General features: G+C 40.6%; 1 protein-coding gene across 1 annotated transcript in view; it reads left to right on the plus strand.

Annotated features, from left to right (window-relative positions):
• PLCH1 (phospholipase C eta 1) overlaps nucleotides 1-27,846 on the plus strand; it is a 195,748-nt gene that overhangs the window by 134,401 nt on the left and 33,501 nt on the right. The window contains exons 5-11 of the mRNA XM_036351235.1: nucleotides 776-905; nucleotides 5,575-5,745; nucleotides 7,553-7,646; nucleotides 10,504-10,707; nucleotides 20,833-20,953; nucleotides 23,958-24,129; nucleotides 26,587-26,694. Coding sequence (XP_036207128.1) covers nucleotides 776-905; nucleotides 5,575-5,745; nucleotides 7,553-7,646; nucleotides 10,504-10,707; nucleotides 20,833-20,953; nucleotides 23,958-24,129; nucleotides 26,587-26,694 — 1,000 coding nt within the window. The remainder of the gene's footprint in view (nucleotides 1-775; nucleotides 906-5,574; nucleotides 5,746-7,552; nucleotides 7,647-10,503; nucleotides 10,708-20,832; nucleotides 20,954-23,957; nucleotides 24,130-26,586; nucleotides 26,695-27,846) is intronic.

A 27,846-nucleotide genomic window follows, 5' to 3' on the forward strand; every position in this document is an offset into this window, starting at 1 on the left:
AATTAGGCCTGAAAACTTCAACTGTGAATGAATAATGAGAATAATGAATCTTAATTGGCTGTAGGAAAAAAAAATTCATCCAGTGTAAAGTGTAATTCAAGCTATTTCTGCAGTATGAACATGTTGAATTGGAGGCAGATGCAGTACTCATATCTATTAGAAGCAATATGGTGTTGTGGTTGAAGACTCAGACTGGTGCTGGGTTCCAGCCCCAAATCCACATGGGTGAGTTACTTAAACTCTTTGCCTCAGAGTTGTTATCTGTAAATGGTGATGATATTAATGATAGTGCCTACCCTATGTACCTGGTTCCCTTGCTAATCCTTTCTAAATTTCTCCCTCTCCTTTAGTTTATATCCTCATGTGAATAAGGAGATTGAACTAGATGGTCTAAATTTCTAAATGTAGGAGTGGAACTCAGAAAAGGGAATTGAAAAGATTGTGTACCATGGAGTATTGTGAAGGTAAAAAAGATACTAAATGAAAGGTCATAGACGGAGAAGGCCTCAGCTTGGAATAGTTGGGGTTTCATCACATGATAGAGATGCTTTAATGGATTGGATAACAATGTTGGAGTTGAACCTCTCACAATAGCGTGGCTTGACTCATTTCAGAGAAGGGAATCGCCTGTCTGTGTTCTCCTTCCCCCGCTTCTTCTGTTGTCACTATTAGTAGCTCACTAAGAGCCTCCTTAAAAGAATTTCTTCGGAGTGTTCTGTTAGAAAGCAGCTTTTATTTTGTGAAAACACAAGTGTTTTTCTTGACGTTTCTGCATGTGGGTGAAGCAGACCTTTGAGGAAGCTGATAAGAATGGTGACGGCTTATTGAATATTGAAGAGATACACCAATTGATGCATAAACTAAATGTCAACCTACCCCGAAGAAAAGTCAGACAAATGTTTCAGGTACGTTTTTTACAATCCAGTTGGCCTTAAGTAAGATCCACATGAGTGGTTATTGGTGTATTCAGGTATTTTAAAGGGCTATTTTTTGGGAAGCTAATATTACCTGCTGTGTTTTGCTTTGTTTTTCTTTGACAAAGAGAGACATTTTGTTCCATCAAGGAAAAAACACACTTTCATTCATAATTTCACTTCCTAAAATGCCTTGTTGCTGCTTTCAGAGAGTGATCATAAACATCTTACCTGACAAATAATGGAGTAAATGTGATTAAGTCTCCTAGAGAGGATGGCAATATCTCAACTGTCCACCTCACAGACTGTTGTGAGGATCAGAATAAAGACATGAAAAAAAAATTGCACTTGTTGAAATCCCCAAGGGTCCTCTATTTTGTTTCAGATGAGTTTGAAATTCAGAATCCATAGGACTCAGAAGTGCTGTATCACTTTTATGTTTAATGCATCAAGCAGGTTAGAGGGTGAATCAGTAAATGTGTTTAGGGAGCTCTCCTGAAGTTCATTCAACTGCCTATTGGTATTAGATGAGATGCTCTTCCCCTGTTGGCAATTCCTTGAGAAAAAAATCCTTGGGCCCAAACTTAGTCCTCCAGAGGTGTAGACGTCAGCTCTGCTAAGTTTGAGTTGGTGTGAAGACAATGTTAGATTATTAGTAATTACTGCGATATGAATTTAGGAAAGGCTCTTCTTTGGAGGCAAGTCACATGCATTATCCATGACTTGCAATGATTTTATCATTGACTACATAGGTGGTGTTTTGTACCTTTAAAAAGAAGTATAAGGGGTGATATGTTACAATGTTTTGTGCTTTGTTTTCTAATCACTTGCTCTTAGAGGGGATAAGGGCAGAAACAACATGAGGGGTGAGTTGCAACAATGAGTGGAAGGTGGAGGCTGGCTTCCATCTGTGACCTCTTGCAGTGGTCCTGCCATTTGAAACTCTAGGCTGGATATGGTCTGCATTGTGGGGAACTTGGTCCCATTACACCAGAGGACAGCCTGAGAGGAAGGAATGAGATATGCTGTAGAAGGAATCCCAGAGATGGAGTGAGGGACTTAGGAGGAGAAATGGGTTGTCATGTATTTTGTGAATTCTCTTTAAACAATATAAAAAGATTTGCCATGTTCCTGGCTCTCTCTGTGACATCTCACTTTTGTCCTGTTGTGAACTCCACATCCCTATCTGATCCTTTCTGTAGGTGGTGTTTATAGTACTGAAGAGGTAGCTGCTGATTGAATCAGACAGGCCACGCTTAAAGAGGAGGGTAAAGTTTATGTCTGCAAAAATAATGATTTTCTGGGTACTTTTTGGAAGATAAGGAAGAAACATAAGATATTGATCTATTTTTAATTCTGTGTTTTTCCACTTCAGACACCTTTTATGTTTAATGTATCAAGCAGTTTAGAGGGTGAATCAGGAAATGTTTATGTCAAATGTCTCTGGGCTCACAGTAAATCCTTTAGAGAAGTTTTAAGAAAACATTAAAGGTCTCTTTTTATGACATTTGATCTAAAGAACTTATCCAGCCAGAAGTGAGTGGAGAAACTGTTGGGCCTGCTGTATGTAGAACATTGCTACTGGGCCTTGCTTCTTGCGGGGTTCTGTAAGTACTCGTGGTGGGAGAACCAAGGATCTTAGTATTATTTCAGGAACAATCTCTCTCTTTCTCTTTATTTTTTACTGAATTGTTAAAGACATTAAAGACTCCCTAGCATTTTCTTTGACTATTTATTCCAATGCAAGATTCAACTGATTTTTAATTTTTATTTATTTTTAAAATATATTCTTATTGATTTCAAAGAGGAAGGGAGAAGGAGAGAGAGAGAGAGAGAGAGAGAGAGAGAGAGAGAGAGAGAAACATCAATGATGTGAGAGAATCATTGATTGGCTGCCTCCTGCATGTCCCCTACTGGGGACTGGGCCTGCAACCCTTGACCAGAATCGAACCCAGGACCCTTCAGTCCACAGGCCGATGCTCTATCCACTGAGCAAAACCAGCTAGGGCTCAACTGACTTAAAAAAAAAATCGTTTAATGTATGGATAGCTTCTTTTGAAGCCTTTGATGCTATGGTTTAAACCTCAGACTTTTACTACTCTTAATTTTTTAGGCATATATAAGGAAGTCTTGAAAAATGTTTCATCTCTGTATCCAGGGTTAGATATTTTGAAACAAAGTTATGGAAGAAACATGACCATTAGACCTAATTTCTTAGGGTCCAAAAACTCTACAACCAGGAGCCTCAAACACCCAAATATTGATATTCCATGGACCAATCTATCTCTACCTTTAAAATTACAGAAGGCAATGGCAATCAGCCTTACAAAGAAACTGTGTCTGATTAAATATTGATCAAATCTATGTTTAAAATCATATAACAGCTGCCTGTACTTCACAAAATCTAGTACTTCAAAATGCCATTGATTCCTTGTCAGTTTTTATTCAGTTACAATTGTGTACACGTAGAATGAAGAAGAGCATGTAAATGGATTGGTTTTTCATTATATACTAGAGGCCCGGTGCACAAAAATTTGTGCACTCGGGGGAGAGGAGGGGTCCCTCAGCCTGGCTTGTGCCCTCTCGCAGTCTGGGACCCCTCGGGAGATAACGACCTGCTGGCTTAGGCCTGCTCCTGGGTGGCAGAGGGCAGGCCCAATCCCTAGGTGCAGCCCCTGGTCGGGCTCAGAGCAGGGCCAAAAGGGGAGTTGGGGCGCTGCCCCGTCATGCACAGAGCAGGGCAGATTGGGAGGTTGTGATGCCACCCTCAGTCACGCTCAGGGTAGGGCCAAATGGGGGGTTGGGGCACCGTCCCCTGTCACACTCAAGGCAGGGTCGATGGGGAGGTTGCGGTGCCACCCCCTGTCATGCACAGAGCAGGGCCAATCAGGGGGTTGGGGCGCTGCCCCCGTCACATACAGAGCAGGGCCCATCAGGGGGTTGGGGCGCCGCCACTCTCACACTCAGGGCAGGGCCGATGGGGAGGTTATGGCTCTACCCCATCACACACAGAGCAGGGCCCGTGGGGGGGGGGGGGGTTGGGGAGCTCCCCCCTATCAGGCACAGAGCAGGGCTGCTCAGGGGGTTGGGGCCCCGCCCCCTGTCACACACAGAGCCGCAGGGCGATCAGGGGGTTTGGGCGCTGCCCCCTGTCACGCTGATCCCGGTGCTGGGAGGCATATTACCCTTTTACTATATAGGGTAGAGGCCTGGTGCATGGGTGGGGCCGGCTGGTTTGCCCTGAAGGGTGTCCTGGATCAGGGTGGGGGTCCCCACTGGGGTGCCTGGCCAGTCTGGGTGAGGGGCTGAGGGCTGTTTTCAGGCTGGGAGTGACTGAAGTTCCCAACTGCTCCTTTTTTTCCTTTTCCTTTTTTTTTTTTATTCTGGGCCAGCTTTACCTTGAGGCTTGGCTCCAGCTCTTAGGCCTCCGCGGCTGAAAGTAGGTTTTTGGCCTTTGCTTACAATGTTGCGAATCTGCTGGCTGAAGTCTGGCGGTATTTGTTACAATGTTTCTTAAACTGTCCGCTCAGAGGCCTGCAGCCACAGGCGGGGAACGTTGGTTTCGTCCAACGATCCTCCGTCACTGAAGCAAGCAAGCCTCATGTTAGTTTCAAGCTGCCTGGCTGCCGGCCGCCATCTTGGCTGACAGTTAATTTGCATATCTCGCTGATTAGCCAATGAAAAGGGTAGCGGTCGTACACCAATTACCATGTTTCTCTTTTATTAGTGTAGATTCCCAACAGTTTTATGACAAATTCATTCAATCAGAAGGAAGATACCTGGTGAAAGATTCTTGCTTAATAATTGCTAGAAACAAATAATTTGAACTACAAATCCGTGCAGATGGATTTTTCAGATTTCTGTGGAAGAAAAGCAGGGAGGTACCAATGATGCTGATGGCTGTAAGAGCATTAAGCTACCTATGCAGAATTAACAGAGCTTCTGTTATAGGTAACATTTATATGTGATTGAAAAGCAGCTCCGGAAGTGATGAGAGACCGGTATTTTTGTTATGTGTTAAGTGTGTCTTCTCTCTTTTGTTTATGTTATATTGTCTAAGATTTCTCTTTTTCATTAGTTTCTTCAAAAGATCAGATTTTGGTTTAATTGTTCACTTTTGATATTTTCTATCCATTTGTTTTCTATGTCATTGCTTTCTGCTTTTGCTTATAATTTATTTCTATTTTCTTTAGCTTAAATTTTTTTCTAGATTTTAAGTTGAATTATTAACTTCTCTAATTTTGATTTACTTTGCTTTCGAATGAATTGAAAACTTCAAGTTTCCTCTACTGCTTTAACTTCATCACACAAATTTTAATATGTGATGCATATTTTAATATGTGGTTCACTTCTATGTGTTTTAGTTCCTACTTAGAAGGGTATTATTTTGTTCCCACAGTTTTTTTCAACTTTCTTTGTTGATTTATAAATTTATGGTTCTGAGAGAAATTAGTTTTTAAAATAAGCCTAATTCTTTGTAATTTGTGACGTTGCTTGTGGCCTAATATATAGCCAATTTTAAAACTGATCCATGTATGCTAGAAAAGAATATTTACCATTTGTAAAATGTGCACTCTCTCTTTTATAGTAAATATTTACCAGCACTGAATTTCTTGTTTCAAACTCTGACCCTGACATGATTTTAATGTGCCTCTTTCAGGAAGCTGATACAGATGAGAATCAGGGAACTTTGACATTTGAAGAGTTCTGTGTTTTTTACAAAATGATGTCATTGAGACGGGACCTTTATTTGTTGCTCTTGAGCTACAGTGACAAGAAAGATCACCTAACTGTGGAAGAATTGGCTCAATTTTTAAAGGTGGAACAAAAGGTACTATTAGACTACTGAGTTGAATATTTACTTAAAAATATTTGTGAAAGATGCATAGGCTTTTTCTTGGGGTTGGATGTAGATATAGTTTAAATTTAGGGTAGAAGTAGAAACATCAAAATTCCAAAAAATCTTACTATGAGTTATTTAAAACGTGTTCCAGCAGCTTTTTAAAGAGGGAGTGATAAATTGAACACATATAATTTTTTACCTTAAAGATGTTGAGCATAGATATGTATATTTTTACACAAAGTAACCAATGGTAACTTATACATTTCATTTTAGATACAACAGTAATTTCCTTTATAATAACAATATAGCTAAGTATTTATTAACTATGACATAATTCCTAACTAGCAATATAATAATTCATTGATAATTCTGATGGGAAATTGGCATTTGACCATATGAGAAGGCTAAGTAAATTAAGTCCTGATTAGCAAAGGGAATTTCTAAATATATTTAAATTAGATCTTTTAATATTGTGTCAGCTGAATTGTGGCCAAGTCTTGTTCTAGTGCTTCTTTTTTTTTTTTTTTTTTTTTTTTTTGATATTACCTTAAACTCTGTTTCTCACTAAAGTACAAAAATAATATTTTTGTTTTTCCCAGCTTTATTGAGGTTTACTTGATGAATAAAAATACTAAAGGTGTACAATATATGAGGATTTGATATATGTATACATTGTGAAATAATGACCACAATGCTAATTAACATATTCAACACCTCATATAGCTATGATTTTTTTTTTGTGTGTGGCAAGAATATTTAAGATCAGCTGTCTTAGCAAATTTTAATGCTATTAAATAGACTGTTTAGAAAAATTAGATTTTGCTAAATCGTAAGTATTGAACCTAAGAGATAATATAATTTCTGAGAAGTATCACTGAAATATGAAATACTGGCTCACAAGATTAGCTTCCTCTGTCACTATTCATTAGTATTTTAAATATCACTGTTAAACTATGGGGCTCAATGGATTTTTGATCAAATTTCACATCCTTTGTATTGCTACTTAATTAAAGAATTATTTCTGAAGAGTTTACTTTTCCCAGTGACACTAAGTATGTAATGTTCATGCAGCAACCTTGAGGCTGACTCGGTAATATATCATGTCCTGCCTTTTGGTGCCGCCCATTGATATTCTTACAAATATTAATTCATTTAATCCTCACAGCTGCCTTATAAGGAAGCCACAGAGAAAGCAAGTGACTCATTCAAGATCACACTGTCAATGACATCAGCTAGCTGACTGGAACACAAGCAGTCCAGCTCCAGAGCTTTCTGTACACTAGCCGTCTCGCCTAGCTTTTTATTTTTTTTTGCTAACCTTTATGTTCTTGAATCAACATGACAGGCTGCTCTCATGATTTAATGGAAGGATATATACAGATAATGCACAGGTAGATTCATCTACAACACTCTGTTTTGGTAATGAATCATTTTCTTTCAACATAAATTTATGATTAGCAAACTTCAGTGTCTGCTTTTGCAGTTAGCTACTAGCTTACAGTGAGTGGATTTTTAGCAATGGATTTGCATTGACTATTAATTCTATTTAATTAATTTTATTGCTTCATAGAGCACATTTTTCTAATAGTGGAAGGGTTGTTTTTACTGATTAAATGTGAAAGATGCAAGGAAGATTGAGATCATGATCTTTTGCAAAAATAAAGTGGCTATACATTAGTAACTACAAACACTACAAACACTGTTCATTAACCCACTTTGCACTAAGCTTTTTTTAGTGTAGAGAAACACATATCATGATATTTCAGGTACTTGACTAATGTTCTGTTTTGTTTAGATGAATAATGTGACAACAGACTATTGCCTTGACATCATAAGGAAATTTGAAGTTTCAGAAGAAAATAAGGCGAAAAACGTTCTTGGCATAGAAGGTAAAATAACAAAAATTCTTAATTTCTCATTTTCATTTAGTTCACTAAGTTAAATTCTTGCAAAAATTTTAGAAAGAGAAATCAGAAATATCTCTGGAATTACTGATGATTCCAATATCTATTTTCCTACAAAGCAGATGCCATCATATTGCCACTTCTTTTACTTTTGCAATAATAATTTACATTTTTTACTCCTCACAAGGCAATTTGAAGCCACTATTATGAAGATACTAAGAAATATTTGGACTTTTTTCAAATAGCTAATTTTGGGGAATAGCCTCAACCTGATAATTTTATGAAGGGAAATTAGGCCCTAAAATAAGTAATCTAGGGAACTAGGGACTTGAAAGTGAACGTGTTTCTTAAAAAATGTTGACAATGAGCCAGTTTTACCTAGTTGGTAGCAGTGGAGAGGTTTGTTGGAACCACAAATCTCTTTAATACAACCATCTCATTTTACCATCAAGAAAAGTGAAGCTCAAAGAAGTTAAGTAATTTGCCAACAGATAGATACTCAGAATCTACATCCAAGGATCTTATATATAAACTAGAGGCCCAGTGCACAAAAATTTGTGCACTCACGGGGTCCCTCAGCCCAGCCTGTGCCCTCTCGCAGTCTGGGACCCCTCAGGGCATGTCCACTTGCCAGCGGGGAGCAGGCCTACGCTGCAGTCAGACATCCTTAGTGCTGCTGAAGAGGTGGGAGAGGGTCCTGCCTCCACCTCTGCTGGTAGCCATCAGCCTGGCTTGTGGCTGAGCAGAGCTCCCCCTGTGGGAGGGAGTGCACTGACCACCAGGGGGCAGCTCATGCATTGAGCATCTGCCCCCTGGTGGTCAGTGTGTGTCATAGTGACCGGTATTTCTGCTGTTTGGGTCAATTTGCATATTACCTTTTTATTATATAGCATAGAGGCCTGGTGCACAGGTGGGGGCTGGCTGGTTTGCCCTGAAGGGTGTCCCGGATCAGGATGGAGGGTCCCGCTGGGGTGCCTGGCCAGCCTAGGTGAGGAGCTGATGGGTGTTTGCAGGCTGGTCACACCCCCTTCAGGGTGGGGGTCCCCACTGGGGTGCCTGGCCTGCCTGGGTGAGGGGATGATGGCTGTTTGCAGATTGACCAAGCCCCCCAGCGGGGACCCTCACCCCATGTGGGTGTGGCCAGCCTGGGTGAGGGGCTGAGGGCTGTTTTCAGGCTGGCCACACCCCCGTCAGGGTGGAGGTCTCTGCTGGGGTGCCTGGCTAGCCTGGGTGAGGGGCTGATGGCTGCAGGCTGTCCACTGCCCCTTCAGGATAGGGGGTGTCCCGCTGGGGTGCCTGGTCAGCCTGGGTGAGGGGCTGATGGCCATTTTCAGGCTGGCCACGGCCCCCGGCAACCCAAGCTCCCAGCTTATCCTTTTTTCTTCTTTTTTTTTTGTTCATCGCCTCCTTGAGCAGAGGCCAGGGTGGGCTGGAAGCAGGTATCTGGGATTTATTTATCTTCTATAATTGAAATTTTGCAGCCTTGAGCAGAGTCCAGAGCCAGCCAGGGCAGGTGGGAAGCTTGGCTTCCTCCATTGCCGGGGGCAACCAAGCCTCCTGCTCACTCCAGCTCTGTGGCCACCACCATCTCAGTTGGGTTAATTTGCATACTTGCTCCTGATTGGCTGGTGGGCATGGCTTGTGGGTGTAGTGGAGTGGCAGAGTGATGGTTAATTTGCATGTTTCTCTTTTATTAGTGTAGATAGTATGATATGAATGTAGCTACTAGCTACATGTGTGTTTAAGTTGTGTGTATGTAAAGTATGTAAGGAAATCAATTGCAGGCTGAACAGATATCTTAGTGAAAGACCACTGGGCCATTTGCTGCCCTGAAGAGCATGCAAAGCCAGGATTCATCTCACCATTTTTTATTGTTGGCCTAGTCCCCTTGCTCCCAGGCTGTGTGGACAAGGGGATTTTGGTGACATGTGCTTACTTCCTGAGGTTGAGGGTAATTAAAATGAAGAGGAATAATTTAAAATTTACATGATCAAAAACCATTTAAAGACAGCCAGAAAAAATAAATTAATTTGGACATTTGCTAAGAAGTGACTCTTTTCCTTGGTGTGGCCCTAAGATAGATTAAACATGACTTCTAAGTTTTGGCCATAAAGAAAGGCATGAAGAAATTCTCCAGAGTCTCAGAGGATATTTACAGATAGAGTTTTACTATATGGTTCTTGAAGCCTTAAAACAATTTACCCTAATAACCATACCACTTAATTACTTGTGAGTCATTCATGTATTTATTCATATACTAATGAATGCCTTTTCTACTTAGACATTATGTTTTGAAAACTGTAGAAAAACTGATAGGGTTTTCTACATAACCTTTAAGCATTATTTCAGAGTTATTAAATGTGCTGGCAATTAGCAGCATCTTTGTAAGCCAATTTCATAGTCAAATAATCACACCCTAAATTTGGCCGTGCCTATTTTTCAAGTTTACTTAATAACCTATCAAATTATTGGTACAGCATTCTACTGCTTAGTATAAATAACGCTTTAACATTATGTCAGTCACCAATTAGGTCACATAGCATAATCCTAGCTTGAGCTCAGTAGTTACTGAATGGCTTTGTAGGAAACCCACTCAATCAAAATTTTTAAAAAGTCTGTTTTTCTGTAGGTTATATTTAAACTGCTACTCCCAAAAGTCATTTTTAAGCTTTTGTCATTACTTGACTCAACAAATCTCATTGCTCCAGTGTTCCCTGCCAAGGCTGTCCTGGGGTAATCACGAAGATAATCACTATGAACATATTTGATCTCTCTTGTTCCTGTTACAGTCAATCAAGTACATATGCCTTAAAGCTATAGTATTCCACTCTCTCTTCCAAAGGCTTCACCAGCTACATGCGAAGTCCTGCTTGTGATATATTTAACCCATTGCACCACGAAGTGTACCAGGACATGGATCAGCCCCTGTGTAACTACTACATCGCATCCTCTCACAACACGTACCTGACTGGGGACCAGCTCCTCTCTCAGTCCAAGGTGGACATGTACGCTCGGGTGCTACAAGAGGGCTGTCGCTGTGTGGAAGGTATGTCCTTTGCCTGAGCTCCAGTTTGTGTTGGTGAACATGTCCTTTAGTTGGTCTGTCAAACCTACCATAAATAACGGAGACCTAAAAAATGCACTCACACTAATGAGAATCATTTTCCTGCTATTGTAAAGTCTTTCTTAACTTGTAATCTTCTATGGCTTATCCCTACTGTCAGTCAGGAGGGAGAGAGATCAGTACTTGCAGTTGGGAAATAACACCTTTGGTTTCTGAAAAATTGTGCTAACAATGAAAATTTTTCTAGAAAGGTATTTTTGATGCAATAGTGGGGAAAAGAGTTCAAGGTTACTATTTGTTTTCAGGATACTTCATGGTCTATCAACACTTTTTCGATTTATAGTGGGTTCCTGGGGGTGAGTACACAGATGTAAGACATGGTTTCTATCTCCAAGGAGCATAGTCTAGTAGAAGGATGGAAGTTAAAGCAATAGTACAGTGTGAGAATTCTAGCAGTTGAATCATATACGTGGTAGAGAAGTATGACAAATCAGGTAGGATGAGTAGACTTGGGTCAATCATAAAGGGTTTTGACTGCTGTAGTGAGGAATTTCAACTTCAGCTTTGGTGTCTAGGGTCCAATAAAAAGTCTTAATACTTATAGTAGTATGATCAGGTTTGAAGTTTAGAATGATTGCTTGGACAATAGTGTAGGAGGAAACTTTTTATTAGGATGTGTGTTTGTGAAGTTAGAGCAAATAGAATGATGGAAAGGCTATTGCAAAGATTCAAAGGGAAGATTATAAAAGCTTGGACTAAGTGAGAAAGAGACTATTATATGGATATTAAAAAAATAAACTTAACAGGACCTGGGAGAAAAGTAAAGGATGCAAGAAATGAAAGGAAGAATCTGGAATGAATAAATGGCACCACTTATGGGGAATCTAAGGGGAAGAGCATTAACTGGTTCAGTTTTCCAACTGTTGAGTTCATAGTGATGCTGCTAATTGCCATATTTATGTGGACGTTTTTCTCAGTCAGTTGGATAACAATTAGATGCTGCTAATGGTCATATTTATGTGGACGTTTTTATCAGTCAGTTGGATAACAATATCTGAACTCAGTGGGAAGATCCAGGCAAGATAAAGATGCCTTAATGTTAGCTGTACATATGGTAGTTAGAATCACGAAAGTGTGCAGGATCACTTACAGAGAAGAATGGACAAGAGAACAAGACATGAGGACTTAAACGGTCCAACATTTGGAAGTAGGAAGAGCAAGGGGACCCAGTGGGGACAACTAACGCAGTGGTGACTTGGACCTAAGGGAAGAAAATATCAGAAAGGAATGGTCAGCGATATCCCATGCAACGGAAAGCAAAATAAGGTAAAGACTTCAGTGGCCAATCTGGTGTTTGAAAGCTGGGATGTTATAGTTTGGGTAGTGTGTTAATCGGAAGAAGGGAGTAGCTAACCTGTAGGTTAGTGTCTCAGCATTTTTCTGCATTAGGGGAGGACTGGATGATACAGGGTTGGGAAGGTTTTTAGATATGAAAGAGGGTAAAATGGGGATACAGGTTTGTTTTTAGATGGAATAAAGGGACAAGAGATTTTTTTAAAAAGGGTTCATGTCTGAATGTCTCTCTTTCCTCAAGGAAATAGGAGAATCATTTACTAAGTATACTAGTAAAATGGGTGGAGGTTGGCTTGGGGGCTTAGGAAGATCAGAGAACTTGAAAAACTCATCAGGTAATGGGTAAGGAGTTGGCAAGATAAGTTGGGAAAGCCCCAGCTAATTTCAAAAATAGTCTTTTAAAATTATTTTTTGTGAGACAAAGATCATCATGCTTGTACTCCTCCCACCCTCTCCCCAGCAGATCAGATATAGGAGCAGTGAGGAAAGATTATAGAACTGACCCAAGCTTCTGGATTTCTAGGTCTGATGAAATGTCTTCAAGGTGTTGGTAAGAGCTCTTTTAAGTAATTGACAGTAAGTCCATGGGTCTAAGAAAGGAAGTGAAGTCAATAAAGGGCTACAAAATGAGGTTATGAGACTAGAAGACTCAAAGAGAAATATGGAGAAAGTTGTCATCACACAAAAAAACAAGAACAGAGAGTTATGATCACCAGGTAGGATTTTGGATGCAGTTAAAAGTGAGGCCAACCATATCCAGGGCATGCCAGGGGCGAGCATGAATGGAGTGAAGCCAGAGATTATTGGCATTGAGGAGGTCAAAGCTAAGAGATTGAGTAGATTGCCCATGTGGATGTTTAACTCACAAATGATGCTGACTTGGAGAGTAAAAATTAAAATATTAAAAGATGAAAAGTTAGAGATTAAAAACTGTAAACTAGATATTTAGGTATAAAAAGAATGTTATAGAATAGCCAATTGGAATATGCCAGAATGGTCCAGTTCGATAAAGTGAGGTTCAAAAATGGGGGGAGGATTGTTTTTATGAGTATAGAAGAAGAATTGTTTAAATGTGGCAATAAAGTCCTAGAGAATGCGTCCTGGTTCTGTGATTTATACAGAAAAGAACCCGTGGAGAAAGGAAGTAGTGTCCTCCTAGGTAAGCTAGTTGTTAACTGAGATAAGGAGATTGAGGGAGAATTCCAAAAAGAGCCTGATGATAAAAGGGATTTTGCTTTGATGGAGAGAAGATGTCATAGATCAAGGGGAAATTGGGTTTTGGTGGGCATACACTGGGAGTCAACATGGACAGCAGGTTGTTGTTGGGGAGTTGGAGGAGCCTAGGGAAATGAATGAAGCAGTAAGGCGGTAAGGTAAGACTGCTAACTGGATGGGCCTTCCTTTGTCAGATAGTTTCTGGCTTGGAGATCTTTCTGCTATAAAAGTATAAGATGTAATGTTATATATAAAATAGTAGTAAAGTTACAAAAGTAAATGAACATATTTTAAAAGTGGATAGTCATTATAACTATCTGCATACAGAACCATTAAGCTCACTACAAATTTAGCACTCTGGAAATAATGCTTTAAGACATGGCATCTTTGCTGTGGATACAGAGAACACCTCCAGACAATAGTGATTGACAAGTGAGTAACTTAAGCAACTACTGGTAAATAATGAAGATTTTCATAAAATATTAACATAAAGAAAAAGCTTTCGAGCAGCAAAAGGTCTTGAGGTGGCATTCTGCTCTTAGCCATTACTCTACCCTTTGTTCCCTCAGCGCTCAACAAGTTATACATGTCTGATGCATAGAGATACGGGGCGGGGCCCGGGCTGGGGGTGGGGATGGCACACACCGTCATAGTGTTCAGCTGCAGTAATGTCCTTGGTCAGATTATATATATGGCGTCTTAGGGAAGAGTAATCAGTCAGTCTTTCTTGGTAAAGTGGGCTTGTCAGAAAATCAAATTGATAACATTTTTTACATGGCCTTTTATTCCCCTGATTTTCAGCCCGAATTGCTTAATAAATATGGATGTTCTGTCCAGGAGATTTTCACTCTCATTATGGAAGTGATGTTGCATTGCTGGTATAATTGGTTTACAACCTTCCCTGTTATCACTGGGAGCTCTATCAGGTGGAACGTTTTTAAGTGACATTATGAAGAGATGTCGTGTTAGCTGCTCGGCCTTTACAACTGACCAACCCTGTCAGAGTGCTTTTGGGGGCCTCTACTCCATGGTCTGGTTGAAAAATGGGCCCTGACTGTTTTGTGGCTATGGGGATCGGTTAGAAGATTTTGACCTTGCCAGCATTCTCATGACAGCATGAGCTTTTACAGGAAATGTTGCTGCCATTTAAACATGGTTACTGATACCACCTGTTAGGATGCCAGCACCATTTGGAGTGTTGTTATCTTCATACTAGAGACCTGATGCATGAATTTGTGCAAGAGTAGGCCTTCCTTCCCCTGGCTGCCAGCACCAGCTTCCCTTTGGCAGCCAGGACCTGGGCTTCCCTCGGGCCACTGGCAGGCACCCGGGACCCAGGCTTCCCTCGCAGTCCAGCTTCATCCAGAAGGATGTCTGGTCTAATTAGCATATTATGCTTTTATTATTATAGACTAGAGGCCCAGTGCACAAAAATTTGTGCACTTGGGGGGGGGGAGGGGGGGTCCTAGAGCCCAGCCTGTGCCCTCTCACAGTCTGGGACCCCTCGGGAGATAACACCCTGCTGGCTTAGGCCTGCTCCTGGGTGGCAGAGGGCAGGCCCAATCCCTAGGTGCAGCCCCTGGTCGGGCTCAGAGCAGGGCCGATTGGGAGGTTGCGATGCCACCCTCAGTCATACTCAGGGTAGGGCCGATTGGGGGGTTGGGGCACCGCCCCCTGTCACACTCAAGGCAGGGTCGATGGGGAGGTTGTGGCGCCGCCCCTTGTCATGCACAGAGCAGGGCCCATCAGGGGGTTGGGGAGCTCCCCCCTGTCATGCACAGAGCAGGGCCCATCTGGGGGTTGAGGAGCTCCCCCCTGTCACTCACAGAGTAGGGCCGATAGGGGAGTTGGCGCACCCCCCCCCCCCCCGTCACACACAGAGCAGAGCAGATCAGGGGGTTGAGGTGCCGCCCTCTATCACCCACAGAGCAGGGCTGATCAGGGGGTTGGGGCGGCGCCACTGTCACACTCAGGGCAGGGCCAATGGGGAGGTTATGGCTCTACACCGTCACACACAGAGCAGGGCCTGTGGGGTGGGGGGGTTTGGGGCACCGCACCCTGTCACACACACAACAGGGCCAATCAGGGGGTTGGGGCACTGCCCCCTGTCACACACAGAGCCGCAGGGTGATCAGGGGGTTGGGGAGCTCCCCCCGTATCAGGCACAGAGCAGGGCCAATCAGGGGGTTGGGGCGCCTTCCCCTGTCAGGAACAGAGAAGGGCTGATAGGGAGGTTGTGGCCCTGCCCCCTGTCACACACAGAGCCACAGGGCAATCAGGGGGTTTGGGCGCTGCCCCCTGTCACACTGATCCCGGTGCCGGGAGGCCTTGCGGCTCCGCTGATCCCAGTACTGAGAGGCATATTACCCTTTTACTATATAGAATAGAGGCCTGGTACATGGGTGGGGCTGGCTGGTTTGCCCTGAAGGGTGTCCTGGATCAGGGTGGGGGTCCCCACTGGGGTGCCTGGCCAGTCTGGGTGAGGGGCTGAGGGCTGTTTTCAGGCCGACTGAAGCTCCCAACTGCTCCTTTTTTTCTTTTTTTTATTTTTATTCTGGGCCAGCTTTAGCTCTGAGGCTTGGCTCCAGCTCTTAGGCCTCCGCTCCTGAAAGAAGGTATCTGGTTTGTTTAGGTTCTATAATCGAAACTCTGTATCAACTCCAGCTCTGAGATCCCAGCCCACTGAAAGCTGGTTTCTGGGGTTTTGTTTAGCTTCTATTTTTGTAACTATGTTTCAAACTGCAGGCTCAGAGGCCGGCAAGGCAGGCGAGGAATGTTGGTTTCCTCCGTCACTGAAGCAAGCAAGCCTCATGTTAGCTTCAAGCTGCCAGGCTGCCGGCCGCCATCTTGGCTGGCAGTTAATTTGCATATCTCGCTGATTAGCCAATGGGAAAGGTAGCGGTCGTACACCAATTACCATGTTTCTCTTTTATTAGGTAGGATAATAGACAGTCAAGAAATCAGACCTAAAATCTGAACATTAGGAGAACCATCATCAGCAATGGATACTCTGCCTATGTGAAACTATCAGCAAATAGTTTATGATCAATGTAGTTTTTTTTTTTTTTTTTTTTAAAATATATTTTATTGAGTTTTTACAGAGAGGAAAGGAGAGAGATAGAGAGTTAGAAACATCGATGAGAGAGAAACATCGACCAGCTGCCTCCTGCACATTCCCCACTGGGGATGTGCCCGCAACCCAGGTACATGCCCTTGACCGGAATCGAACCTGGGACCTTTCAGTCCGCAGGCCGACACTCTATCCACTGAGCCAAACCGGTTTCGGCTAGTTTTAAGAGGTATTTGTATGTGTCCATGACAATGAGGTCAGGGGTGGCATTGCCTTATATTGCATTTTGTGGGGGAAAAGGTTAGTTCATTTGTGAGGAACCCTGTTATGCCATTTCTTATCCAAGATGGGACTATAAATCAGGGTACAAATTGTTAAAATTCTGTATTTTTGAAACACCTCTTTATTCTTTCAACACCTATATCCAAAGACCAATGAAAGAATGCCAAGTGTATGTCAAAGGATGGATGGAGCTTCTCTTCTGAGAAAATGCTTTTGATACATTTGATCTTATTTGCAGGCCCAAATATAACCTGTAATGTCTTAAAACTTTTGGTCTTCTCAATAGCATATTTATTCTTAAACTTTGTTTCTAGTATTCCTATGCTATTAACTTTGAATGTTCTTTTTTTCTTTTATTTTCTCTAAATGTTTCCTCCTAAGAATATTTTAACAACTAATGCTTAATTGATTAATATAGGTAACTGTGTTAGAACCAATAGGAGATATCTCTCTCTCTCTCTCTCTCTCTCTCTCTCTCTCTCTCTCTCTCTCTGTATCGTTTCTTTAGGAAACATCAGTATTTGCTTTTAAGGTCTCCAACTGATTGGGTGAGACCCACCTCTCACATTATGGAGAATAATCTGCTTTACCCAAAACTTATTGATGTAAATGTTAATTACATCTAAAAATATCTTTATAGCAACATCTAGACTGGTGTTTGACCAAAACTGGGCATCATAGCCCAGACAAGTTGACATATAACATTAACCATCAAATCACATTATGGTTATGGTGAACATGTTTAGAAGGAGATGGAGATATTATTTTGAGGTAATATACAAAACACACATATAGGAAATGTGTTACTAAAATAGAGAATAGCTATGGTCCTGAACTGTGTGGCCTTAATTACAAGGCAGTTTCAGTTGGCATGCCATTAGCCAAATCTAGCCTGCAGAATTATGTTTGGTCCACATTGTAATTTTAAAAATAGATTAATTGTCAATAGCTATAAAATGGAAAATTTCACAGCAATAGCACCTAGGTTTTGGATTTTTCTCAGATCTGGTAACCAGAGTGACAAGTAATTGTCTCATTAGACATACAGTTGCTGTTGGCCTACTGCTCTCATTTGTGTTGCCTGCTAGGCTCTTGCTGGTGTTTGAGCTTGTGACCTCCAAGGCCAGTGGTCGGCAAACCGTGGCTCGCGAGCCACATGTGTCTCTTTGGCCCCTTGAGTGTGGCTCTTCCACAAAATACCACGTGCAGGCGCGCACGTACAGTGCGATTGAAACTTCGTGGCCCATGCGCAGAAGTTGGTTTTCGGCCCGGGCGAGTCTATTTTGAAGAAGTGGCGTTAGAATAAGTGTGTGTGTGTGTGTGTGTGTGTGGGGGGGGGGGGGTCGGTCGGTTGGGCGTCGGGAGACGCCGTGCAGGCGGGCCGCAGGATACGCAGCGCGGGGGTGGCGCCAAATATCAACAGTACTTAAACTGTATAGGTAGGTTAATAACAATGTACCTACCTATATAGTTTAAGTTTAAAAAATTTGGCTCTCAAAAGAAATTTCAATCGTTGTACTGTTGATATTTGGCTCTGTTGACTAATGAGTTTGCCGACCACTGTCCTAGGCCAACGTCATGAGAACTGTCAAGGTTCTACAGAGGATCCTGCTTAGCCTGGATTGGGATTTAGATAAGCAGAGTGAAAGTGAAAGGACGCAATTCAGTGACCTTCAATGAAAGAAGGGAAGGCTTGAGGCAGGATGGTATGTGAGGAAACTTGCCTAACTGGAAGAACAAGTCTGTGAGTTTGGTTGTAGGAGAAATAAGGTTGACTTGTCAGACAGGAGCTAGGATATTAATTAAGACAATACTAGTTTCTTTAACTATCAAACCTAAAATCTGTTTCCTTAAAACAACTGAAGTTCATTTCTTGCTTATATGAACTTCAAAACAGTTGCTCCTAATGGGTGAATCTTAGGGGCCAGGCTCTTTCTATCCTGTGGCTGTGCCACCTTCAACAATGGCTTCTAAGTCACAGGAGAAGAGAGAGCAGGGATGACTGTGTAGGGCAGTGATGGCGAACCTTTTGAGCTCGGCGTGTCAGCATTTTGAAAAACCCTAACTTAACTCTGGTGCCGTGTCACATATAGAAATTTTTTGATATTTGCAACCATAGTAAAACAAAGACTTATATTTTTGATATTTATTTTATATATTTAAATGCCATTTAACAAAGAAAAATCAACCAAAAAATGAGTTCGCGTGTCACCTCTGACACGCGTGTCATAGGTTCGCCATCACGGTGTAGGGCAAGCATATCAAACTGAAAGGCTAACACAGGCCAAATAAACAATGTTTATGTGGGCTGCAAAAAAACAAAAGCTTCAATTTTCATAGAAACCTAGGGTTATTTCGATAAGAGACATCCTGAATACGAAGGGCTGAAATAAATGAGTAATCGTTAACATAAAATAATAGAACATTTTAATAAAAATTAATATTTTTTTCTTGAACATTAACATACCAGACACTGAATAACTGCACAAATTATTAAGTGTAATGCAAATAAAGCTATTTTTCTTATTCTCCGAAAGCGAAATATTTCTTGTTGCGCACACCAAACAAGTCAGTCCAAGACTAATGATGTGGCTATCAGCTGCTAAAATATTTGCTGCTAGTATTAGTGGAGAGAAATGGTGTGCCTGCGCGTAAGGCGCGTAAAGGAAATGAATGCAACACGATTACAGTAATCAGTCATTAGCAAACATTGTAGTTTGTTATTAATAATTATGTATAACAGAATATTGTAAAAATTAAGTTACAAAATTTTTATTAAAATGTTTCTTACATACCGTTATATTGGCCACAAAAATATTTGTTGTGGGCTGCATGCGGCCTGTGGGCCACAAGTTTGACATGCTTGGTGTAGGGCAAGGTTTTGTAGACCAGACCTAGATGTGGTACACATCATTTCTGCCCACCGTTTGATGACCACATCCCACTGCAAGGGAAGGCTGGTCAGTTAGTCCAGCTGTGTGCCAGGGTGAAAGGGAAAGCAGGCTGAGTGAATGGCTAGCCTGTCTCTAGCACCAGATCTAGGGGCCTTGGGGTTAAGCAGGCAGGGGCTGCTATAGGATATTTATTAATACATTTAGCATATATCTGCTGGGTATATAATATGTGTTGGATGCTGTGTTATGTACCTGGTAGGCTTTTGAGCAAAAGAGCAGTGTTTTGAGAAATGAGTCTGATAAAACAAGAGAAGGCAAACTCTAAGTCTGGGAGGATGGTGAGAGAGCCAATGTCTCTCCAGCTCAGAGCCAGTGAGGTTGTCTACACACATAACAATATCAATTTATCAATAACCATATCAGTTGCTACGTGCCATATTATAAGTAACTTTATATATACTTAATCACCACTGAGACTTATGATCAAGTGTTATTACTATTTTCCTTTTATAGTTAGTCATTTGCCCATATTCACATAAGTCTTGGCAGGACCTGGGGATTTGAACTTAAGAAGTTGATGTTATTTTATAACTATGGTAGAATTAATAAAATAGAAATAAATCTAACAGAAACATAATGGTTTTAAATAAACAATAATGATAAACCTTGTTATTGATCTGAGATGATCACTGTGACTTATTAAAAGACCTTAGTAAACTGAAGACATGAAATTAAAGAAACAACCTGTTAAGAAATATCACTATCCTTGGAACACTTGATTGGATTCAGATCAATTTCATTTTCTTTTTTAAAAATGTTTTTATTGATTTTAGAAAGAGAGGAAGGGAGGGATAGAGAGAAAAACATTGATGTGAGAGAGAAGCATCAATCAGCTGCCTCCTGCATACCCCCTACTGGGGATCAAGCCTGCAACCCTGTCATGTGCCCTGACCAGGAATCAACCAGTGACCTTTTGGAGAATGAGACACTGCTCAAACAACTGAGCCACACTGGCCAGGGTGATTCAGATCAATTTCTAATGAGAATTCATGGTACATGCTAAGATGATTGTGAATATGACATCTTTGTTAACTTATAAGCACTCACAAACAAATTATTTATCTTTAATTCCTTTTTCTAATAAACACCTATTTCTCTGTTCGACATCCTCAGGATCATAACATGGTATATTTATAATCTCAAAAAATAAAATAATACTTGTCTGATGTTTCCAGTAATATTAGTAAATGCCAGAAACTTTTGGTTGTTGATGTGAAGCTTTGTTTTTGGCAGTTGACTGTTGGGATGGCCCAGATGGAGAGCCAGTCGTTCACCACGGTTATACTCTCACTTCAAAAATCCCCTTCAGAGATGTTGTGGAGACCATCAACAAGCACGCCTTTGTGAAGAATGAGTAAGTGTAGCAACACCTGGGAGCTAAGCTAAGGCGGCACATGGAGCATCTCCTGATATAATGTGACGACAAAAGCACACACTCATCCTTGGAGTAGTCATCTCTTTTCTGCTACCGTGGTTCTTTCCTTCCGACCCAACAAAACATAAAACAAATAATATGGACTCTATGTACATACTTTCTCATGCTCCATCTATTCCATACCCCATCATGTCTCTAGACGTTGCCTCAAAGTGTGGTCTTGCAAAGAGTGATCTCAAAATTTCTAAACCAGGGTGTACAGAGTGTCTATAAAGTCTGGAAATGCAGGTTACTATACACAGTAGTTTATTGATATTGTACTAAATTTCAGTAAAATAATATCTAGGTTCCAGACTTGCTGTGTCTAGCTTACTTATTTTAGTGGACCCCTCCTTGGTATATGATACTGTTGACTGTTTTCTCCCTAATACTTGCTTTTTTTGGTTTCTGTTATAACATTCTCTCCTCCATTGCTGTCATTATTTCTCACTCTCCTTTTTTGGCCTATATGGTCTTCTATTTCATTTCCTCATTTCTTTAATAGTCATTATTTCCCAAGTTGTTGCCCTTGGCCTACTTTTTTGGTTATTTGTCTAATCATACATCCAGAACTTTCCCCCCAAGTTTCAGAACTATATAGAAAAATTCTTAGTAAAAATTCATCTGCATATCCATCCTATAGGTACCTCAAAATCAATAAATGCCATTATTTATTCAAGTATTTATTTAGATATTTAATGGTGCCTACTCTAAGAAAGGCATACTATAGTAGGTGCAAGGAGCCACAACACTGAACAAAAGATAACACTTCTAACATCAGGCAGCTTATCCCCTAAACTGAACTTACATCTCATTCTTCCAAACCTACTCTGGCTCTGTATTTTTTATTATTTTATTTTATTTTTTAGTTAGGAGTAGCACTGCTAATCAGTGGCTTTAGCCAGAAACTGGGAGTCATTCTCAATTCAGCCAATTCTTTTCAATTCGATTTCCTAAATTATCCTTTGACTCTATTGCCTTCTTTTTATTTTCATGTCCCCCTTTGTTCATCTCCACACTGGTGCAATATTTCTCTTTCTGAAAATATAAACAAGTTGTATTTCTTGTCTTAAAGTCCCACAAAAGCTCCCTCTAGTACACAGCTGTGTCTTCCATGCCCTTCAAAGCCTGGCTCCTTCCTTGTCTTCCAGTGTCTTCTTTCATGAGACTTAGGATTCTGCCTTCACTGACTGTCTTTAGGATTTCCCAGTGATCCCAGTTCTTTCACAACTCCCTACCCTGGCATATGCTATTCTCTCCGTCTGCAACACTTTTCCCCATTATTCCACCTGCCTAATTCTTACTCATCCTACAAGACTGTTTAAGCAGGGTCCCTCTGGCAAGCTTACTGCTTACTGATGCCTCCAGCTGAATGAAATGCTCCCTTTTTCTCTTCTTAACGCTTGAGCATATTCCTAGTATGTCATATAGCACTTTCTTATAATTGTTGGTTACTTGCTTTCTTTTTTAAGTCTTAAGGATCATGAACTCATTGGAAATATGAAGCTATGTCTTATTCATTCTTTATTGCCTAGCAGGTACCTGCAATATACCAGACACTCAAGAAATGACTTTTCAATTTAAAGAAGCAAATTCAAATTGCATAAAATTAATCTTATGAAAGTTAGTAGCCTTTGAAATTTTTAATATTTGGTCTTGTCATTAATTAACCATGAGGTTAAAATGCTGTTCTAGTAAGAGGCACTTGCTGCATAGCAGGTTTAGTTTACAGTGTGTTCTTCATGGAAGAACCTCGAGTACTGATTTCTGATGTACCATTATGCTAGTCTTAGCCGAGATGCAGAAGGGATTTTACCACTCCATTCCCAATATGTGAAGTAGCCTGTTAAGAAGACCTGCTGCGTGTATCTCAAGGGAATGTCTGGTGACCTGACAGTGCTTGCTTCAAGCTCTGGAATCCTTAAAGAGAAGAGCACTTCAAATTAAAACAACTCATAAGCCTATTTAGCACACTTCAAAAGTTCATTCTTCTTTTCCTTCTTAAATTTTAGTTGCATGTTTAAACCAGGGTTTATCAAAGTGTGTGTATAGATTTTTTGTGACACACTATATATTACCTATTACTTTGGAAAATAGTGATAGAAAACTGAAAAAAATCAATCAGTCTGAATTTGAAATAATTTCTCGCTCTGAGGAAGAAAACAAAGTCAGAAGAGGAGGGATATCACACAATCCGTTCTGCTCCACTTGCTGGCCTGGGTGCCACCTCTCAGGCTGCCTTTTCTGATCACGTCTCTCTGGTCTCAAGTTCTCTGCGCAGAAACCTGAGTGCTGGCGGAGAGGGGATGCTTGAGCTTTCTGTCTTTTTCTTTTTATCTGAAAGTAAAGACTAGTATATGATTATCTACAAATGACTGAAATGCCTGGCAGGGGATCCTATAAGTGCCATTATTTTATCTTCAAGAGTAATATTCAAGCTGGGAGCTGATTATTTTATTTGTATATTTTATTTATAACATATATGATATATTAAATGTAGATATCTGCATTTTAGGATATTCAGGGGTCTCTGAGATGTTTCTGGACTTTTGAATAAATAAGACAGAATTACATTATATGAGTTTTATTTCTTTAGGCTTCTTATCACTCCTTTCTTCATTTAAATCAATTTCTATATAGATATATCAACATATATCTATAGATAGAGAGAGATATATGGTTATTTTTTTTTTCTATGATACAAAATAGCTAACTAAGCAATCCCATATGGATTGGTATTTTATCCATTATGTCTAGCAAAATATATTTACTCAGAGGAGTTTTTTTTTTTTTAATGCGTCTCTCATTTTCCTCAGTTGAAGCATTTTAATTGTCACATTCTCACAAGTTACTAGGATTGCAGGAACATAATGATCATGGAATGATTGCTGAAATTCCCTGAGTTGCCGTGCTCTGCCTTTAGAAGGTGTTGCTGTTCTCGCAGGTTCCCAGTCATACTGTCGATCGAGAATCACTGCAGTGTCCAGCAGCAAAGGAAGATTGCTCAGTACCTGAAAGGAATATTCCAGGACAAACTGGACCTGTCATCCATAGACCCAGGAGAGACCAAGCAGCTTCCAAGTCCTCAAAGTCTGAAAGGCAAAATCCTAGTGAAGGTAACTACCCAAAGGAACATATTTAAAGGCATGAATGACCAACTCAGCCCTCCCACCCACCCTACAAACTGGTTTCTCAGGAGAATAATAGTTACAGTTTGTACATGAAGGGTTGTCTTGATTTGTGTATGCACCTTGCTCCAAATTATTTATAGTCTTACCTTAAGAAAAAGCTAGCTATCGAGTAATCACAGATTCTGGAATTTATTTTTATGAAGTGAGAACATCAATACTGTAAGCCAAAGGCTTAATACTTTAATCTTGTATTAGTTCATACTGGAGAACTGTGGGGTACAGGGCGGAGAAGGTTCCTGTGTCCATATCTGAAAGCATTTCTTTCAGATTCTTCTCTCCAATTTCAAGCTCCAATAACTGTCGAGGGTGGGGGTGGAGGGGAGTCTTCACAGTTGCTCGGCCCTGGATAAGTAAGTGAGAAGCGCTCCCTTCCCAGCGGAGCACAGCACTGACAGCGCCCACAGGACTCGCGCGTATGCGAAGGAGCAGTTGGTGACTAGACTGACATTTCCTAAGCAGATTTTTGCGAGAAGGGAAACTTAATACCTGCAATGAATATTATTAATGCAAGGGGTAGCCAGAAAGACAGTTCCTTGAGATGGCAGATTGCTTTGTGATTTGACTTAATTCCAGTTCATTTTGTGTTTGGATTAAAACCATCTCGGATAGTTGCATTGTTTTGAGACTAAAAACCTAAGGAAGAGCAGTAGGGTATGAATATTCAAAGTGGTTTATTTGTTGCCTAAAAGGGGTGTGCACAGAAAAGCCAGGTATCAGATAGGAGGTGCAAAAAAGTCAAAGTAACTGTGATGTCATAGCAAGACTTTAAGGGAGGGCAGCGGGTGAGAAAGAGGTAAAGTATTCATCTTTGGAATTGGTCAAACCTGTTTTTCTGTCTTAAATGAAAATTATAGACTGACTCCATCAAAAAGGTGTTGTAAGGCAGCATTTTGAATACAAGCTCCAAATAATGCCAGAGATAACACTGTCAGTTTTCATAAAATCTTTGTAAAGTAAATTCTTGTGATGAATACTGATGGCTGTGTTAGAAAGCTGTTACCTTTATCAGCTTGTAAATGCTTCCATGTTTCCTGAATCACCTTTAGCCAGCAGCCAGAAGGTTCAATGTGGAATAAGGCCATTTGATTGAAATCTTTCCATTTCAGACAGTGAAACTTAAGATAGATATTGATATGGACTGAATCCCTTCTGCATAACTGGACTTTGGTCATTTGACACAGGATGTCCCAGGGCTGATAGGTATCAGGAGGAGTCAGAGCCAAGAAACTGAGGAACTCAATGGAAGGAGTGGTGGGCAAGGTGGACTGTGAGTGAAGTATTTCAAGGCAGCCAAGGTCTGTTTGCAATAGGGTCATTCTTCAGACTTTAAGGAGATTTCATAGATCTATAAACCATCATGCTCCTGTTTAAAGCAAAAACAAGGAAACTGATTTTCCTATGTTCCTCTAGTATCAGAGTGACTTCTGATTCAAAAGGTATCATTTGAATGACTATGTACCACTTTGGAGATAGGCAAGTTATTTATTATTATAATAACTAAAACACACACACATTTTCCAACTATATCTATATCTATATATCTATATCTATATCTATATCTATATCTATATCTATATCTATATCTATATCTATATCTATATCTATATCTATATATCTATCTATATCTATCTATATCTATATCATCTATATCTATATAATGCTTCTCTTAAGGATGTGGAATGGGATTATGCTTGTTATAGTGAGCCATATATTCTCAAAAATAAGCCTGATTTTTATTTGTAAATATAACATCTGTAATTAATTTATATTTAGTTGAAAGTAATTAATCTACCTTTTCTTGAAAGTCTTTTTCCTTGTTTTGCCCTCAAACTACCTGCTTACTAGTCAGTCTGAAGCAATGATTGGCCAAGGGATTACACATTTTTATTTTTCACATTAAAAATTTTTTAAATTGTAGTGAAATGCAATATTAATATTTATCTGCCATCTCAACCTTTTCAAGTGTACATTTCAGTAGCATTAAGTATATTCATACTGCCATGTAACTAATCCCCAGAACTCTCTTCCTTCTGCAAAACTGAAACTCCACACCCATTAAACAACTCCCCCCAGCCCTGGTAACCACTATTCTATTTTCTGTCTTTATGAATCTGACTTCTCTGGGTGCCTCATATAAGTGGAATCATATAGTTTATCTTTTGGTCATGGATATTTTACTTAGCCTAATGTCCTCAAGGTTTGTTCATGCCATAGCAAATGTCCTAATTTTCTTCCTTTTTTTGGCTGAATAATATGCCATTGTATGCATATATCACATTTTGTTTACCGACTCATCTGTTGGTGGACACTTGAACTGCTTCCATCTTTTGGCTATTGTGAATTTATTTTCATTTTTATATTGAGTGTGTTGTTTTATTTCAGGGTAAGAAGCTGCCTTATCACCTTGGAGATGATGCGGAGGAAGGGGATGTCTCTGATGAAGACAGTGCCGATGAAATTGAAGATGAATGCAAGTTCAAGCTCCATTATGTAAGTGACAGACTTGGCCCTAATTTTTACCTGCTATGTGCTGCAGTAAAAGTTGCAGCTGTGTTGGAATCCTCACAAGATAAGGACATTTATTGGATAAAAAAGGATATTTGTTGAAAGTTACTCGGTGTTGCTTGCGCACAGACACTCAAATGTTTATTGAGTGAATGTGTCAAGGAGTCTTGTGTCTTCGAGTTGGATAGAATGTTAGTGATTAACCCATGTGACCCTCTCTCCAGGGACAAATCCCCTGCTATCACAACTTGAGCAAAACTCAAATTGCAGTTCCAAATGTCACTGTCTTTGTTGAAATAGACTGACTTTCCTATTGTCTCTCTGGCTCCTGCTAGCAGCCCTGCATGCTGCCCGTCACGGCCGACTCACAGGACCCAGCTGCTTGGGGCTCTAGGATGCCCATCCCCACCCTAAGAAAATGGACCATGGGCCAGAGGATTTCCCAGCTCCTTCAGAAATGGGGCTCTTGGCTTGCTCTTTAAGTTGCCACATCTTAAATAAATAAAATGGCATAGAATAGTTTGTTACCCGCATGGTGCTTCAGACCCCTGTCCTACATCAAGGAGCTGCCTTTCTAAAAAAGCACCATTCAGCCAGGTCATCCAAGGGAAATGCAAGCAAGGGGCCACTGTAAGGCTTAAAGGGGCACCCCCTCCCAGCTGGGGACTAGAATTTCTCAACCTTGCCCCCGCCACCCCCATCTTCTGCAACTCATGTGATTGTCAGGATCACATAATACCCTGAGAGTAGCATTTGCTCATCTTAGTTTGGTATAGGGCTTACAATTTCACCTATGTAGAAAAGTAGTACTTCTCTAGATATCAGAACTACTGTATTACTCTGCTCTCAAAAAAACAGTGAAGTTTTGTATAGATTCTTCTAATTTGCATCATTGCCCTGAGTTTATCTATTACATTGTTAAAAAATGGTCTGTTCCCTTCTAGACAATAGTAGCTGAGCTACCTCCCTATAGGTACCAAAGGGAGCCGGCATCATTCTGAAAGGAGGCAAGAGCTCAATGACAGCTGAAGTCTCAGTAGACGCTTCTTTCTTGGCTTTGATACACTTTAAAAGACTCAGCTTGAAGTGAAAAGGAAAAATCACCATCTGTATTAATCTCTCGCCTTTTGATGGTTT

The sequence above is a fragment of the Myotis myotis genome, unplaced genomic scaffold (assembly GCF_014108235.1).
Source record: "Myotis myotis isolate mMyoMyo1 unplaced genomic scaffold, mMyoMyo1.p scaffold_m19_p_2, whole genome shotgun sequence".
NCBI classification, from domain to species: Eukaryota; Metazoa; Chordata; class Mammalia; order Chiroptera; family Vespertilionidae; genus Myotis; species Myotis myotis.